This window comes from Phoca vitulina, unplaced genomic scaffold (assembly GCF_004348235.1).
Source record: "Phoca vitulina isolate PV1807 unplaced genomic scaffold, GSC_HSeal_1.0 scaffold10, whole genome shotgun sequence".
In the NCBI taxonomy this organism is placed as follows: Eukaryota; Metazoa; Chordata; class Mammalia; order Carnivora; family Phocidae; genus Phoca; species Phoca vitulina.
In genome coordinates, this window is record NW_022589713.1 from 18,947,188 (window position 1) to 18,960,795 (window position 13,608).

General features: G+C 38.0%; 1 protein-coding gene across 1 annotated transcript; it reads left to right on the forward strand.

The window, feature by feature from the left end:
* The first annotated feature begins 1,683 nt into the window (after positions 1–1,683).
* Positions 1,684–12,956, forward strand: DBR1 (debranching RNA lariats 1). The gene is made up of 8 exons (XM_032408634.1): positions 1,684–2,016; positions 2,633–2,757; positions 4,448–4,528; positions 6,288–6,373; positions 8,057–8,281; positions 10,804–10,884; positions 11,105–11,250; positions 11,744–12,956. The coding sequence occupies exons 1-8, from the start codon at positions 1,820–1,822 to the stop codon at positions 12,429–12,431; spliced, it is 1,629 nt and encodes a 542-aa protein (XP_032264525.1). The 5' UTR covers positions 1,684–1,819; the 3' UTR covers positions 12,432–12,956.
* The last annotated feature ends 652 nt before the right edge of the window (positions 12,957–13,608 follow it).

The window sequence follows — 13,608 nt, forward strand, 5'->3', positions numbered from 1 at the left end:
ACATGTCACATGTCCATTAGCAGATGAAGAGATAAAGAAGATATGGTATATATATATATATATACATATACACACAATGGAATAGCACTCAACCATCAGAAAAAAAAAATGAAATCTTACCCTTTGCAATGATGTGGATGGGACCAGAGAGTATTATGCTAAGCAAAACAAATCAATCAGAGAAAGACAGTTATATGGTTTCACTCTTATGTAGAATTTAGAAACAAAACAGAGAATCATAGGGGAAGGGAAGGAAAAATAAAATAAGATGAAATCAGATAGGGAGACAAACCATAAGAGACTCTTAACTATAGGAAACAAACTGAGGGTTGCTGGAGGGGAGGTGGGTGGGGAAGTGGGGTAACTGGGTGATGGGCATTAAAGAGGGCACTTGATATAATGAGCACTGGCTATTATATGCAACTGATGAATCACTGAACTGTATCTCTGAAACTAATAATACACTATATGTTAATTAATTGAATTTAAATAAAATTTAAAAAATCAAATGGAAAAAGTTAAATTTAGCAATGCTGTAAAAAGCATCTCTTATATATTTAAAAATCCAAATCAGAAGGAAAACATAGTATTAAAAAAGATTAGAAATACTAGATTTCCATTCCTTTCTTCTCTTTTGTTCAGTTTAAACATAATGAAAGTTATATCTTGTACATTTGAAAGAAATTGCCTGTAAGCCACTCTGGGTACAATGTCTTCCAATGGATTTCTTCGACTTTTCCAGAATTTTCTTATTGTCATGGTTCTGTTAACATCTTCTGCTTACTTTTGAAATAATCCTGGTGTCATTGTTCCTACAATGTTATTTTATGCATTTTTTTTTTTTAAATGAGAGGTGGATTTGTTACTCTGTATTATCTTGATTAGATTACTTTTCTTGATCAAATTGGCCAGTGGTGTTTACTTTTTCTGTCTTGGCCACTCATTTTTCAGTTGTTTGGTTCTTTTCCCTCCTGGACGTTTTCGAGACATTCTTCTGCTTTCATTGAGCTTGCATTCTAGTTATGCAAACACCTATTTGGTAGGAAGAAGAAGAGTCCCCGGCGCCTTTAAAAAAAAATAACTGATAATTTTAGAAACTCTTCAGTGGGTAATTTAGAAACCCTCAGCGAGTTTTTAAGTTTTATTTAAAAATTATTTTTAGTTTGATGTGTCTTTTAAAAAATCTTTTAATTTCTAATTCGCTTTCAGGCAATTATCTTTGCCTTGAGAGGTTCGTCCTAGGGAATTAGCTAATCCCACGGTCTCACTTGTTTAGTCTGGCTTAATTTTATCAAACTAAACTACTGTTTCTGGGTTTAAAAAAATAAACCAACTATTCTGGTTTTGATTTTTTTAAAAAAGATTTTATTTAATTTATTTATTAGAGAGAGAGCGCGAGCGGCAGGCAGAGGGAGAAGCAGACTGCCCACTGAACAAGAGCCCCATGGGGGAGTCAATCGCAGGACTCTGGGATCCTGACCTCAGCCTAAGGCAGAAGCTTAACCGACTGAGCCACCCAGGGTCCCCTGGTTTTGATTTTTATCATCTGCCAGACTACTAGAATTCAACGACCCAGGAAGACAAGCAAAGCCCCAACCCATTATAAAGCGCTCTCAAATCCTGTGATTCTTGCCCTCGTCTATCCATCTCTCGCGAGATTTGGAAACCGGAAGTGAATTCTATTTCAGGCGTCTTTTCGAGGGGTGCGCTCAGTCAGTGTTGGCGGGAGCTGAGCGATCGGTCCGTGCCTTGCTGTCCGCCCTGGGCTGGCTCTGGTGTAGGGGCTTGCGGGCAGCGCTCGCCGCCTCGAGCCGGCAGGATGCGGGTGGCTGTGGCCGGCTGCTGCCACGGCGAGCTGGACAAGATCTATGAGACGCTTGCGCTGGCGGAGAGGCGCGGCCCCGGGCCGATAGATCTTCTGCTGTGTTGCGGCGACTTCCAGGCGGTGCGCAACGAGGCCGACTTGCGTTGCATGGCCGTCCCGCCCAAGTACCGCCACATGCAGACCTTCTACAGGTGAGCGGCGCGGCCCGGGCCCTGGACCCGGCGGTGCGAGGTGTGACTATCCAGCAGTGAGTGGGAGAGAACCCGGACTGGATTCGAATTCCCCCCCCGCCCCCCCTCCACTGACTAACTGTCTTACTTAGTTACCTTCTTTGTTCACGCTGTGTCTAGGAAAGGTTGCTTAGTAAATGTCACTTTTCTCATTTCCTTTCACCTGTCTTGTCTGTTTTCGGAAATCGAAGCCTGAGGGAAAGACCTGCAGGAAGAAGCTGACAGGTTAATCTACCTTGTACTTGATAGGACTCTGGGACTGCTTTATTTACTGATCCAGGAGTTTTTATTGGACGCCTGCTTAGTGCTCGTCCGCGTTCTAGAAGCTAAGGTTAAGAACTGACAAAGTTCTTAACCTCATTGAACGCACTGTGGCTTTGAACCCAAGGTGTCAGCCCCTTCATTCTTAAGGACAAGTATAGGCAATTCGTTTAGAGTTTTTTATAGTGCGCTCAGATTTTTCCTTTGGATCTTATTTTGCTTTTCTGCTGTGCCCAATTTTATAGGCATGAGTTACTGCTTTTCTCTATGTCTGATTTCTGCTATGCCAACTGACAACTTTACCCTTATGTTCTAGGTATTACTCTGGAGAGAAAAAGGCCCCAGTTCTCACAGTCTTCATTGGGGGAAACCATGAAGCCTCAAATCATTTGCAAGAGTTACCCTATGGTGGCTGGGTGGCGCCAAACATTTATTATTTAGGTATGTGTTCGTGAGTAATGTTTTGATTTGTTTGGAATGGAAGAGCCTGTCAGGATTTGTATAATAGTTGGGCAGCATCTTGAGATGTATAGTTTTTTGGGGAATGCCTCTTAATTTAAATAGTTAATTATGAAAATTTAATTAAAACAGTTAATTTAAGTAGGTAATCATGAAAATATGTCCATGCTTCATCTAGTGTTTTAAGCAATATAGATAATGTAGTGATAATAAATATAATTGTAAAGGCCTTTTACACTATTTGCAATCCCTTTATTTTTCTTACTCTATTAAATTAAGAAAACTTAAACTTATTATAATGGAAATTGTTAGACATACACAAAAATACAGAGTAGTATAATGAGTCTCTGTACCTATTAACCAGCTTCAACAACTATTATCATTCTGCCATCCTTATTTCAACCCCACTCCCCTCCAGACTTGTTTGTGGGAAGAAGTGACTGGAGTATTGTAAAACAAATCCCAGCCATCAGATTATTTCACCTGTGAATACTTCAGTACATATTTTTAAGAGATAAGGATTTTTAAAAATATCACAGCTACAGTACCATTATTATACTTAACTAAAGTAGCAGTAATTCCCATTATCTGTTGCCTAGTTCATGTTCAGATTTCTGTGATTATCACAAAGAGGTTGGTTTTACAATTGGCTTGTTCAAATAGACTCCAAACCAGGTCCACACATTTCATTTGACTGTCATGATTCTAAAGCCTCTTAGGCTGTAACGGTCCCTTTTTCTCCCCCACCCCATGTTGTTTATTTGTTGAAGAAAATGAGAAATTTGTCTTATAGAATTTCCTGCTTTCTGGATTTAGCTGATTGGAATTTCTTATGTTGTTTAACATGTTCCTTTTATCCTCTGCATTACTTGTAATCTCTGTTTAGATTCACAGCCTGATTAGATTCAGGTTCAATTCTAGTCCTGTTAGACTATACAGGCCTTTCTTCTCTTTATTTAAATGTCTATAGTGGGGCGCCGGGGTGGCTCACTCAGTTGAGCATACAACTCTGGATTTCGGCTCAGGCCATGATCTCAGCGTTGTGAGATAGAGCCCCACGTTGGTCTCCTTGCTCAGCGTGGAGTCTGCTTGAGAGATTCTCTCTCTCCCTCTGCACCTCCCCTAGCTCGTGCTTTCTTTCCCTCAAATAAATAAAATCTTTATAGCTCTAATGATGACATCATAATTTAAGAAATGTAATTTCTCTACTTCGTTACTGGTTGATCTTTTGACAGCTGCAATATTGTGAGAAGGTGTTTGAAGATGGTCAGTCAGAAATGAAATACAGAAACTGCAGGTTCTTTATATCTGTTGACTTTCAGATTTATAACCTATAAATCCATCATAGGACATTTTTCCTTATTCCCCCCCCAACCCACTGTAAAATTCGATTAGGTACCAAATTATGTCTGTTTCTCCCTTAACACACCTAATCTCATTTGTTCCTTCCCTTCTGCTTAGTCTCTTGCCTCTCTGCTTCTAGGCCTCTCCTCCCTAGTCTGCCTTATATATTGTTGGCATATCACTATGTAAGAGAGTAACTTCATCATGACATTTAATTTTCAAATAATTTTAGGACTGCATGGAGTTCTAGGCCTTTAAACTATTCATTTAGTTAGTAAAGAGATTGCTTCTGCCTATGGTAATTTTATTTAACTGTGTGCTTTTTCAGGTTTGGCTGGTGTAGTAAAATACCGAGGCGTAAGGATTGGTGGCATCTCTGGTATCTTTAAATCTCATGACTATCGAAAAGGTATTATTCTGAGAATTGTTTTTAAACTTTAGAACTTGCATGCTTCAGAGTAACTTAAGCATAATATATAGTTTGACTTTTTCATTGGATTTTTTCTCTGAACTATTATTACTTTTTTTAATGAAATATTTTATACATAGGAAAATGTTGAGAACATTAGAACATACTATTTATGTATCTACCATCTAGTTTTATCACGTCTTTGTATTTTGTAACTTTTAGTTAGGATTTTAAAGAAATGAAACAGTATAGATACTGTCAAAGCTCACTGTTTATCTGTCCTCAGTCCCATTCTTCTCCTTTTATCCTTCCCTTTCCTCACCAGGCAGTCATTCTTCTGAATTTGGTATTTGTCATTAGCTTGATTACGTCATTACGAGTTGTGTAACAGCTTTAAACAGTGTATGATATAGCATGTTTTAAACTTCATGTGAATGTATCATTTTGCATGTATCTTCCTGCAGCTTGCTTCATTGTTTACTATTTAGTTTTTGGAATCCATGTTGATATATCTCACTCTATTCATTATAATTTGTGAGTAGTATTCCATTGTAGAAGTATACCACACTGTACTTATTCATTCCACTGTATCTGAAAAGATTATACCTTGGTTTTCAAGTTAAAGGAATAACTTGGGTTCACACTGATTTCAAATTTTTATGAGTTGGCAGCTAAAACTTATATCCTCAATGTAACTGTTAAATCACAAGTCTGTTCCCTGCTGTGCTGTTCCCCATGATTCTAAACTATTGGCACAGGAGTACAAAAATAGGCCGTCTCCTTCATGGCAAGTGTGGGTGCAAACTGTCCTCCCACTCTTTGGAGGACAGCTGGTAGTCTGTGGAAATTATAAAACCCAGGAGTTCTATTTCCAGGAATGTAATTTACAGATATATTCCGTAAGTGCAAAATGATGTGTACACATTTTTTTATTTCAGCCTTGTTTGTAATGACAAAAGGTAGGAACTAATTAACTGTATCATGATAATACAATGTAGTGCTATGAAGCTATTTTTTTTTTAAAAAGGAAAATAAGCAGCTCTATGTGTGACATATACAAAGAACGCCAAGATAAGTGCAAAAAACAAGGCACAGGACATGTATAAACTATACTGCCATTTGTGTAAAAAAAAGGAAGGATAAAGAAGTTTGTGTATTATTATATGCGTAGTTGATATCCCTGGAATAAAATACTAAAACCTGATTAACACTGGTTGCCTCTAGGTAGTGTTACTGGTGGCTGGGGGACAGGAATAGGAGGATCCCTGCCTCCCATTGTTTTAGCAGCTTTGTAGAGGTAAAATTTACATATCTTTGGAAGTATACAATTCAATGAGTTTTAGTGACTTTATAGGGTTATGCAACCATCCAGATTTAGAACATTTCTATCATTCCTAAAAGTTTTGTAGTTAATCCCTGCTCCCACCCCAGCCCTAGGCATCACTGGTCTACTCTCTGGAGGAACTCTTCTCATTCCATTCTGATGGTATCTTTTAAATTTTTAAACTATGAATAACCAACATATTCCGTATTAAATATAATTTAATTTAAAAAATCATAAGCCCCTCAGTTATTTAGATTTATAGTTAGTGATCACTTATTAGTAGAAAATACCAGCACTTTAAGAGCAGTGTCTTCGTAAAATTTTTAAGAACCAAAAGCATTAATGACAGACCTCAGTTTTGAAGTGTATGTATATATTTGTATTTGCGCTATTTAAGGGAGTTGAATATAGCTTATTTCTCTTCTTTAATTTAAGGTCATTTTGAGTGCCCCCCTTATAATCCAGCTACAATAAGGAGTATATATCATGTGAGAAATATTGAAGTCTATAAATTAAAACAGGTATGTAAAAAGTACATTATAGCAGACTTGAAAAAATGTTAAAGCAATTCTGTACCAAAGTGTATTTTGATCATTTTGGTATACAACTTCCAAGAAGACTTAATTCAGTATTTCTAAAATTTGGATCTTGAGTTGTTTTTAGGAGTTTCACAGATGAACATTTTTTAATTCTAATGTTATGAATTTATTTTAGGGAGTCATAATAAAATAGAACATTTAATCCATGACTTCAGATATTACTACTTAGGATAAGGCTAAAGAATATCTCTTGGCATAAAGTGATACTTTAAAGAAAATATTAAAATATTTTAACTAATGGTATTAAATAGGAAATAAATAGTGGTAAAAATGTTAGAAAAAAATGGTAAAATTGTGAAGGTGGCTTTGGAACACTTGGCTTAACTGGAGAGTAGGTGAAACTAGGTTTTTGTTTGAGAACACATTAAATGCCTGACACTGGGCTAAGCAGTTTTCACACATGATATTTCATATAATTGCCACACAATTCTGTGAAGTAGGTGTTACTCTGACTTTGTCACATTAAGGATGCGAGGTCAAGGCTCAGATAGGTAAGTAGCCTTCCCTGGGATTTCCCAAGGAGTTAAGGGGTGGAGCCTGCCTGATGCTCTCAGGCCCTTCCCACCATACCCTACGGTCTCTGCAGGAGCAAGAGGATGCTTTGCGGGCATTTCTTTAATACCCTACTCATAACAGTTCCCTACCTTGAATGCTTTTTCCCTTTTCCCCATTTCAGTCCTACCAGTCTTTGAAGAACCAGCTTAGATACCAGTGTTCTAGTTTTTTGTTTGGTTTGGTTTTTTAAGTAGGCTCCATGCCCAGTGTGGGGCCCAATGTAAGGCTTGAACTCATGACCCCGAGATCAAGACCTGAGCTGAGATTAAGGGTCAGACGCTTAACCAGCTGAGCCACCCAGGTGCCCTACCAGTGCTCTGTTTTAAAGCCATCAGCCTATTCTGAAATTTCATTGCACTTACTGCCTGAATCAGTTATTCAGTGATAAGTCATATCTGTCATATCTTGCATCGTCTTGAACCACTTAAGTTATTTTAATTTAGTTTTCCAGGTGTTTGTTGCAAATTACTTGAAGGTGCTGGGGATCAGTAAAGTATGGAGTGTATTTTGTGGCCTCCCCATGAAGACACCAGCCACCTTAAATACCTCTACTATAATTTATGTAGTAAACACAGTTTTTTAGGTGTATGCTATATGAGTCCATTAGGGGAAAAAAAAGGAATATATACCTTAGGGTTTTACTGTATTATTTACATTATAGATCTCATGAAATCTGGTGTCTCTGTATCTTAAAACAGTTTATTCACTAGAAGGAAAAGAATGACAGTTACTATATATTTTAGAGGCCCTCTACCAAAGACCATAGCTGGCTGACAGTCTGATCACAGTGTATCTGTATGGCCCTGCCTTGCCATGGAAAATAGGGGTGATTTGTGAGGAGAGGGAAAGCGGTTTCTCCTGGCTTAGATGAGTGAGCTTAGTATTTCTTAGTGTTTCTGTGACCTTCTTAAATGAAGTTTCCTTAGAATGAATTACAGAGAAATCTAAAGCTCTAAGTGGGCAAACGGTTGTGCGGTAGTGGAGAGAAAGCCGGGGATTGCTTTTGATCTTCTTTTTTTTTTTTAAGTTTTCTTTCTTTTTCTGTTAAAGCTGAAGCAGCCTATGGACATATTCTTATCTCACGATTGGCCAAGAAAGATCTATCATTATGGAAATAAGCAGCAGCTTCTTAAGACAAAATCTTTTTTCCGACAAGAAGTGGAAAATAACACCTTGGGAAGTCCTGCTGCCTCAGAGCTCTTAGAGCACTTCAAGCCCACGTACTGGTTTTCCGCACACCTTCACGTGAAGTTTGCAGCCTTGATGCAGCATCAGGTAGAAACCAAAAATATTTATTCTTTCATTTAACAAACACTTACCAGATATGTGTGGCCTAAGGCACTGTGGGCACAGTTGTAAATTGAGAGAAAGAGATCAAAGATAACTTTGCTCTTGCGAGTGACTCCGTATCCTTGGGGGGAAGAGACACGCCGGTGATTATAAAATAGTGTAATAAATTGGTGATGAAAAGTGCCGGGATACCGTGGGAACACCTCCGCCATACTGCACTGAGATGGGGATGCGGACAGGAGATGAAGAGATGGAGAAGGTTTTCCAGAGGAATCGACTGTGCCAGGAAGCAGTAGAATCTAGGTAACACCATCCGGGTAGAGCAATCAGTGTGTGCAAAGGCTGGTGGCCTGAATGCCTGGCGCTGATGCGCACTGGGGGACTGCAGCAGTCCCTATGGCTGAGGCAGAGGGAGAGATGAGGCTGGAACGAGATCATAGCTGCCTTCTGGGCCGTGCTCTGGAGTTTGGGTTTTAACCAGAAGGTAAGGGGGAAAGTTGAGGAGTGATGAAACCAGATTTTCATTTCAGAAAGGTTAGTTTGGTAGCAGTTTTGTGTATGGATTGTAGTAAGTAAAATGGGAGGCATAAAAAGACAAGGTTCTAACCTGCGGTGGAGAGGGAACACAGAGAACGCAGGTTCCAGAGAGATTTTGGAAGCAGAATCATCAGGATTTGGTGACAGAGAGGGATTCCCAGAGTTTTCCTTGGGGAAACTGCTTGGATGATAGTGCTCGATGGAAGGTAGAGAATAAATTTATACTTACAATTAGGCTTTTATGGAAATGGCGTGGCTCTCCCTTTCCCCTCCCATTCTCACCAAGCTCTGACTTGCCCCATAAAGTATTCCGTAGAGAAACCATTTAGAAAATGCTGGGTTAACAAGGTTAGAGATTTCTTCTCAAAGGCTTCTATAAAATTTCTGAGAGTCTTTAATGTGTTAATGGGCACTGCCTTTCTCCAAGAGTGGAGTGTGGTGTGCAGTGCTTCCTGAACTTGACCCAACACTTTTCCATGGTGGGGGTACACTTTAATGATGTTCCTCAAATACAGTTTGGAAAGTTCTGTTTGAAAATACTCCTGTAGGCCCTTGCTGTTGTGGGCTTATCCTCACTCCCCAGTTTCACTGGGAGGCGGAGGCAAGGTTACTCCTTTTATTTTCCTTTGGGCCACTGCCAAAGTGATTATTCTCTTTTAATGTCCAAGTCATTGGTTTATATCAGTCACCTTTTCTACATCTGTGTTACTCTCTTCTGTCTCCTAGGGCTCATGACACTCCTGGATTTTTGTTGAAGCATCAGATTTGGTACTTTCCTCCCCGTCCATCTTCTGTTGTCAACCTCAGGGACTTAAATCTCTGAATTAATATGTTTGATCCCTTTTTCTTAGCTCCTCAACCTCCTCTGACTTTGCCAGTGTTCTGTTTCAGCCCCTTTTTCCAACACCAAAAGTCACCTTTCCTCAGAACTGCCCTGCTGCCATCATCTGCCTGTAATCTGTGTGCCTTGCACCTTTCTTAGTCCCTCACCACCAGTGAACTGAAACCTGGCCCACAGCAGGATGGCCCATAGCCTGCTTCCTTGTCTGTTTTCCTCCATGTGCCTTACTGTTCTCCCTGAGTCACTTTTTTACTGCATCCAGTATGATCTTCGTGTTTGTGACCCACCACCTCCTACCCATGTTTCTTTTTGCCAATGCATTTTTTTTAAATAGTTTCATTGGAGTATAATTTACATAACATAAAATTCACCTATTTAAATGTACAGTTCAGTGAGTTTTAGTATATTTCCAGAGTTCCAGATGTTTCCAGAGCAAATATCACATAGCCCGGTTTTAGAACATTTCCAACACCCCAAAAGATCTTTTGTGTCTATTTGCTGTGAGTCCATGTTCTCACCCTCAGCCCCAGGCACCCACTGATCTGCTTTGTGTCTCTCTGGATTTGCCTTTTCTGAACACTTATATAAGTGGGATCAAAAATCTGTAGTCTTTGGCTTGTGGTTTCTTTCCTTTGCTTGTTTTTGAGGTTCATTCATTCAGCAGGTTTAGTATTTCTTTCATTTTTATTGTTGAACAATCTTTCATTCTGTGAATGTATCATGCCTACTTTTGGTGTTGTATCTAAGAGATCTTTACCCAACCCAAGGTTATAAAGATTTTTCCGTATAATTTCTTCTAAAAGTTGTTTAGTTTTAGCTCTGCCAGATTACTTTTAAGCTCTTCTGTTATCATTAACCTTTGTGTTATGTGCTTTAACAGTATCAATATTATCATCAGCATTTGTGTCTGCTTTGACTTTTGTTAGGAAGTTGAAGCTCAGAGTTTAAGTGCCTTGCCTGTCATTTACACAAGTGGTTATAGAACTAACTTACTTTGGAACAGTGACAGTTGTTGCTTTGACACACGACTTAGGGGTATGTTTAATAAAGATTGTTTCCATCCTCTTCTGTGTATGAATTACATGTGATATTTTAACATTTTTTCTTAAATCATGGTTCATATTTCTAGGCCAAGGATAAAGGACAGACAGCCAAAGCAACCAAATTTTTAGCCTTGGACAAATGCTTACCACATAGAGACTTTCTTCAGGTAAAATGAAAATGAAATAACTTAGTGATATAGTTTTGCTCTTCCAATGATTAGAAAAATATTAATTTTCCCTTTAGAATTTATTTATGCTCTATAATTTATGTATTCTGAGAATTCTTTGGGAACACTTATGTTACGTGTTTGTTAGCTATTAAATTGAAATTCTTAGAATATTAAAAATAGAAATGCATTCTTAAAATTACTGATTTCTTTTCTATAGGTAATAGAAATAGAACATGACCCCAGTGCTCCTGAGTACTTAGAGTATGATATTGAATGGCTCACTGTTCTCAGGGCTACTGATGATCTTATTAACGTGACTGAGCGCCTCTGGAATATGCCTGAAAATAATGGCCTGCATACAAGGTAAGTCTGACCTTATTTAGGGTTTGCTCTCTCTGTTGCATACCCAATTTTTGTCCCCTCCACCTTTTTCTTTTCTTTTCTTTTTTTAATCAAGGGAATTATTGTTAAATGAGTGTCAGAGTAATTCAGGGTTTACTGACTGGTATGGAAAACTACAAATTTTCCATCAAGGGATATAAAATTGGATGATGGGAATACCAACCCAGATAAGTATATAAATGAATAAGCATGTGTAAAACTAACTATAATAGAGTGGAGATTTGGTTAACAGATTAAAGTAATTTGTACTTGTTTTAGAGTGTGAGTTAAGTTTTTTCTAAGAATTGTTTTTATTTCAAAATGGGCCTTTGGCAAATTAACTATAATTTTGTTAGATGGAATTTTTATATATAGTTTATATTTTATCCTTGCACATGAAGTCCATAGTTAGATTTCATCTTTTATTGTCTGAGGCTGATAAAATGTAAAAAGCTATTGTTTTGGACTTTTGTAGGTGGGATTATAGTGCAACAGAAGAAGCTATGAACAAAGTATTGGAAATACTGAATCATGACCTCAAAGTTCCATGTAACTTTAGCATAACAGCTGCTTGTTATGACCCTAGCAGGCCACAGACACAAATGCAGTTGGTTCATAGGATCAATCCCCAAACTACTGAGTTTTGTGCCCAACTTGGCATCACTGACATGAATGTCAGGCTTCAGAAGGCCAAGGAAGAACATCACTTGTGTGGTGAATTTGAAGAGCAGGATGACATGGAGAGTAATGACTCTGGAGAAGACCGTAGTGAATATAACACAGATACATCTGCCCTGTCCTCTATTAATCCAGATGAAATAATGTTAGATGAAGAAGAGGAAGATGAAGATAGTATTGTAAGTACGCATAGTGACATGAATACACCATCTGTAGAACCTTCTGATCAAGCTTCTGACTTCTCTGCAAGCTTCTCTGATGTCAGGATCTTGCCGGGTTCCATGGTTGTATCTTCTGATGATACATTGGGTTCCCCAGATGGCAGAGAGGGGAAACTTGGTGAGGCTCCGGAGTCAGAGGATGGAAACGACTTAGAGTTGCCATTGAAGAGGCTGAGTGATGAACATGAACCTGAACAAAGAAAGAAAATTAAGAGGAGGAATCAAGCCATCTATGCTGCTGTGGATGATGATGATGCAGCATAAGACAATTTACTTTCTTAGTGTTATATGTAGATATGTGATTTTTGAGACCATATTTTTAGATTTGGATTTTTGACTCAAGATTTAACTTTGTAATAATGAAGTTACTTCAGAGAATTTTAGTTAGGTATTGACTTTGTCTTTAGTCCTTTGTATATTTCAGATAAAAATATAAAAATTTCATATATTTACTTGATTGAGTACCTTTTTTTTGAAGATGTATATTGTTCACTTTCATTTTTTCCAGCAAGCACTTACTGAATACCTACTTTGTACCAGGAACTCTTCTGTAAAATGGCACTAGAAAGACGAGTAGGACAGGGATTTTTACCTTCAAGGAGTTACTACCACTGTGAATATTGTGGTGTATAAAATATGGCATATTTATATTTTGTTTTGCAAAGTCATTACTACATGTGTAATTTTGTATGCTTTCTTTTTATTTGTTATAAATATTTTCCCTGGTGTGCTCTTAATGTCTGTGAAATATAATTGAAATTGAAGATGGTAGATACGGTTTCAGGAAATAAATTCCTTTAAATACTAAACATTGGTAAACATAAAATTTTACACTTAATTGCTGAGATTCATACAACCTTGTAGACTTTGGCGTATTTTAGCTTTAGCTTTAATTTTAAAGTAGCTATAGTAACTGTGTACAGGTCATTTTGGACACAGTTCAGCTTAATATTAATTACTAGTAGGGATTGAGTTGCACAAAAGCTGCCCCTTTGCTGTTATGGATTGCTAGTAGTAGAATATTTTTAAAGATCTGCATGGAAAAACTATACTTCCATCCTGTCTCTGGTTAAAATGCCTGGGCCACCTGAGGAGATGGTTGCCCTGTGCTTGGAGCAGTAGCCGTGAATTCAGAGTGTTCTAGGATGTCATCATCCCATAGTAGTCCACATCCAGGGGCCAATCTAGGAGAATGATTTGGCATTTGGCTTCCATCTTGTCAGCATCTGACTTGAAGAAGGTCGAGCACTTTATCTTTATTGCTATCTATTTTCTTTACTTTCTTTTTTGAGTTGAATATTTACTTATTTTAATTTTCATTATTTACATAAAGTATTTAAAAGCTATGGATTTCCCCCATCACTGACTTAATGGAATCCCATAGTTCTGATATTTAGGTCCCTCCCCCGAAATTCTTTAATAAAGATATATAAAAGCAGAA

What these genes read in the sequence shown, in the direction of transcription:
- DBR1 (XM_032408634.1), top strand. Translation starts at nt 1,820, where the DNA reads ATGCGGGTGGCTGTGGCCGGCTGCTGCCACGGCGAGCTGGACAAGATC. An exon ending in GCCAAACATTTATTATTTAG is followed by an intron (nt 2,758 to 4,447) that starts GTATGTGTTCGT and finishes GTGCTTTTTCAG; the next exon opens with GTTTGGCTGGTGTAGTAAAA. An exon ending in CAGCCTTGATGCAGCATCAG is followed by an intron (nt 8,282 to 10,803) that starts GTAGAAACCAAA and finishes TCATATTTCTAG; the next exon opens with GCCAAGGATAAAGGACAGAC.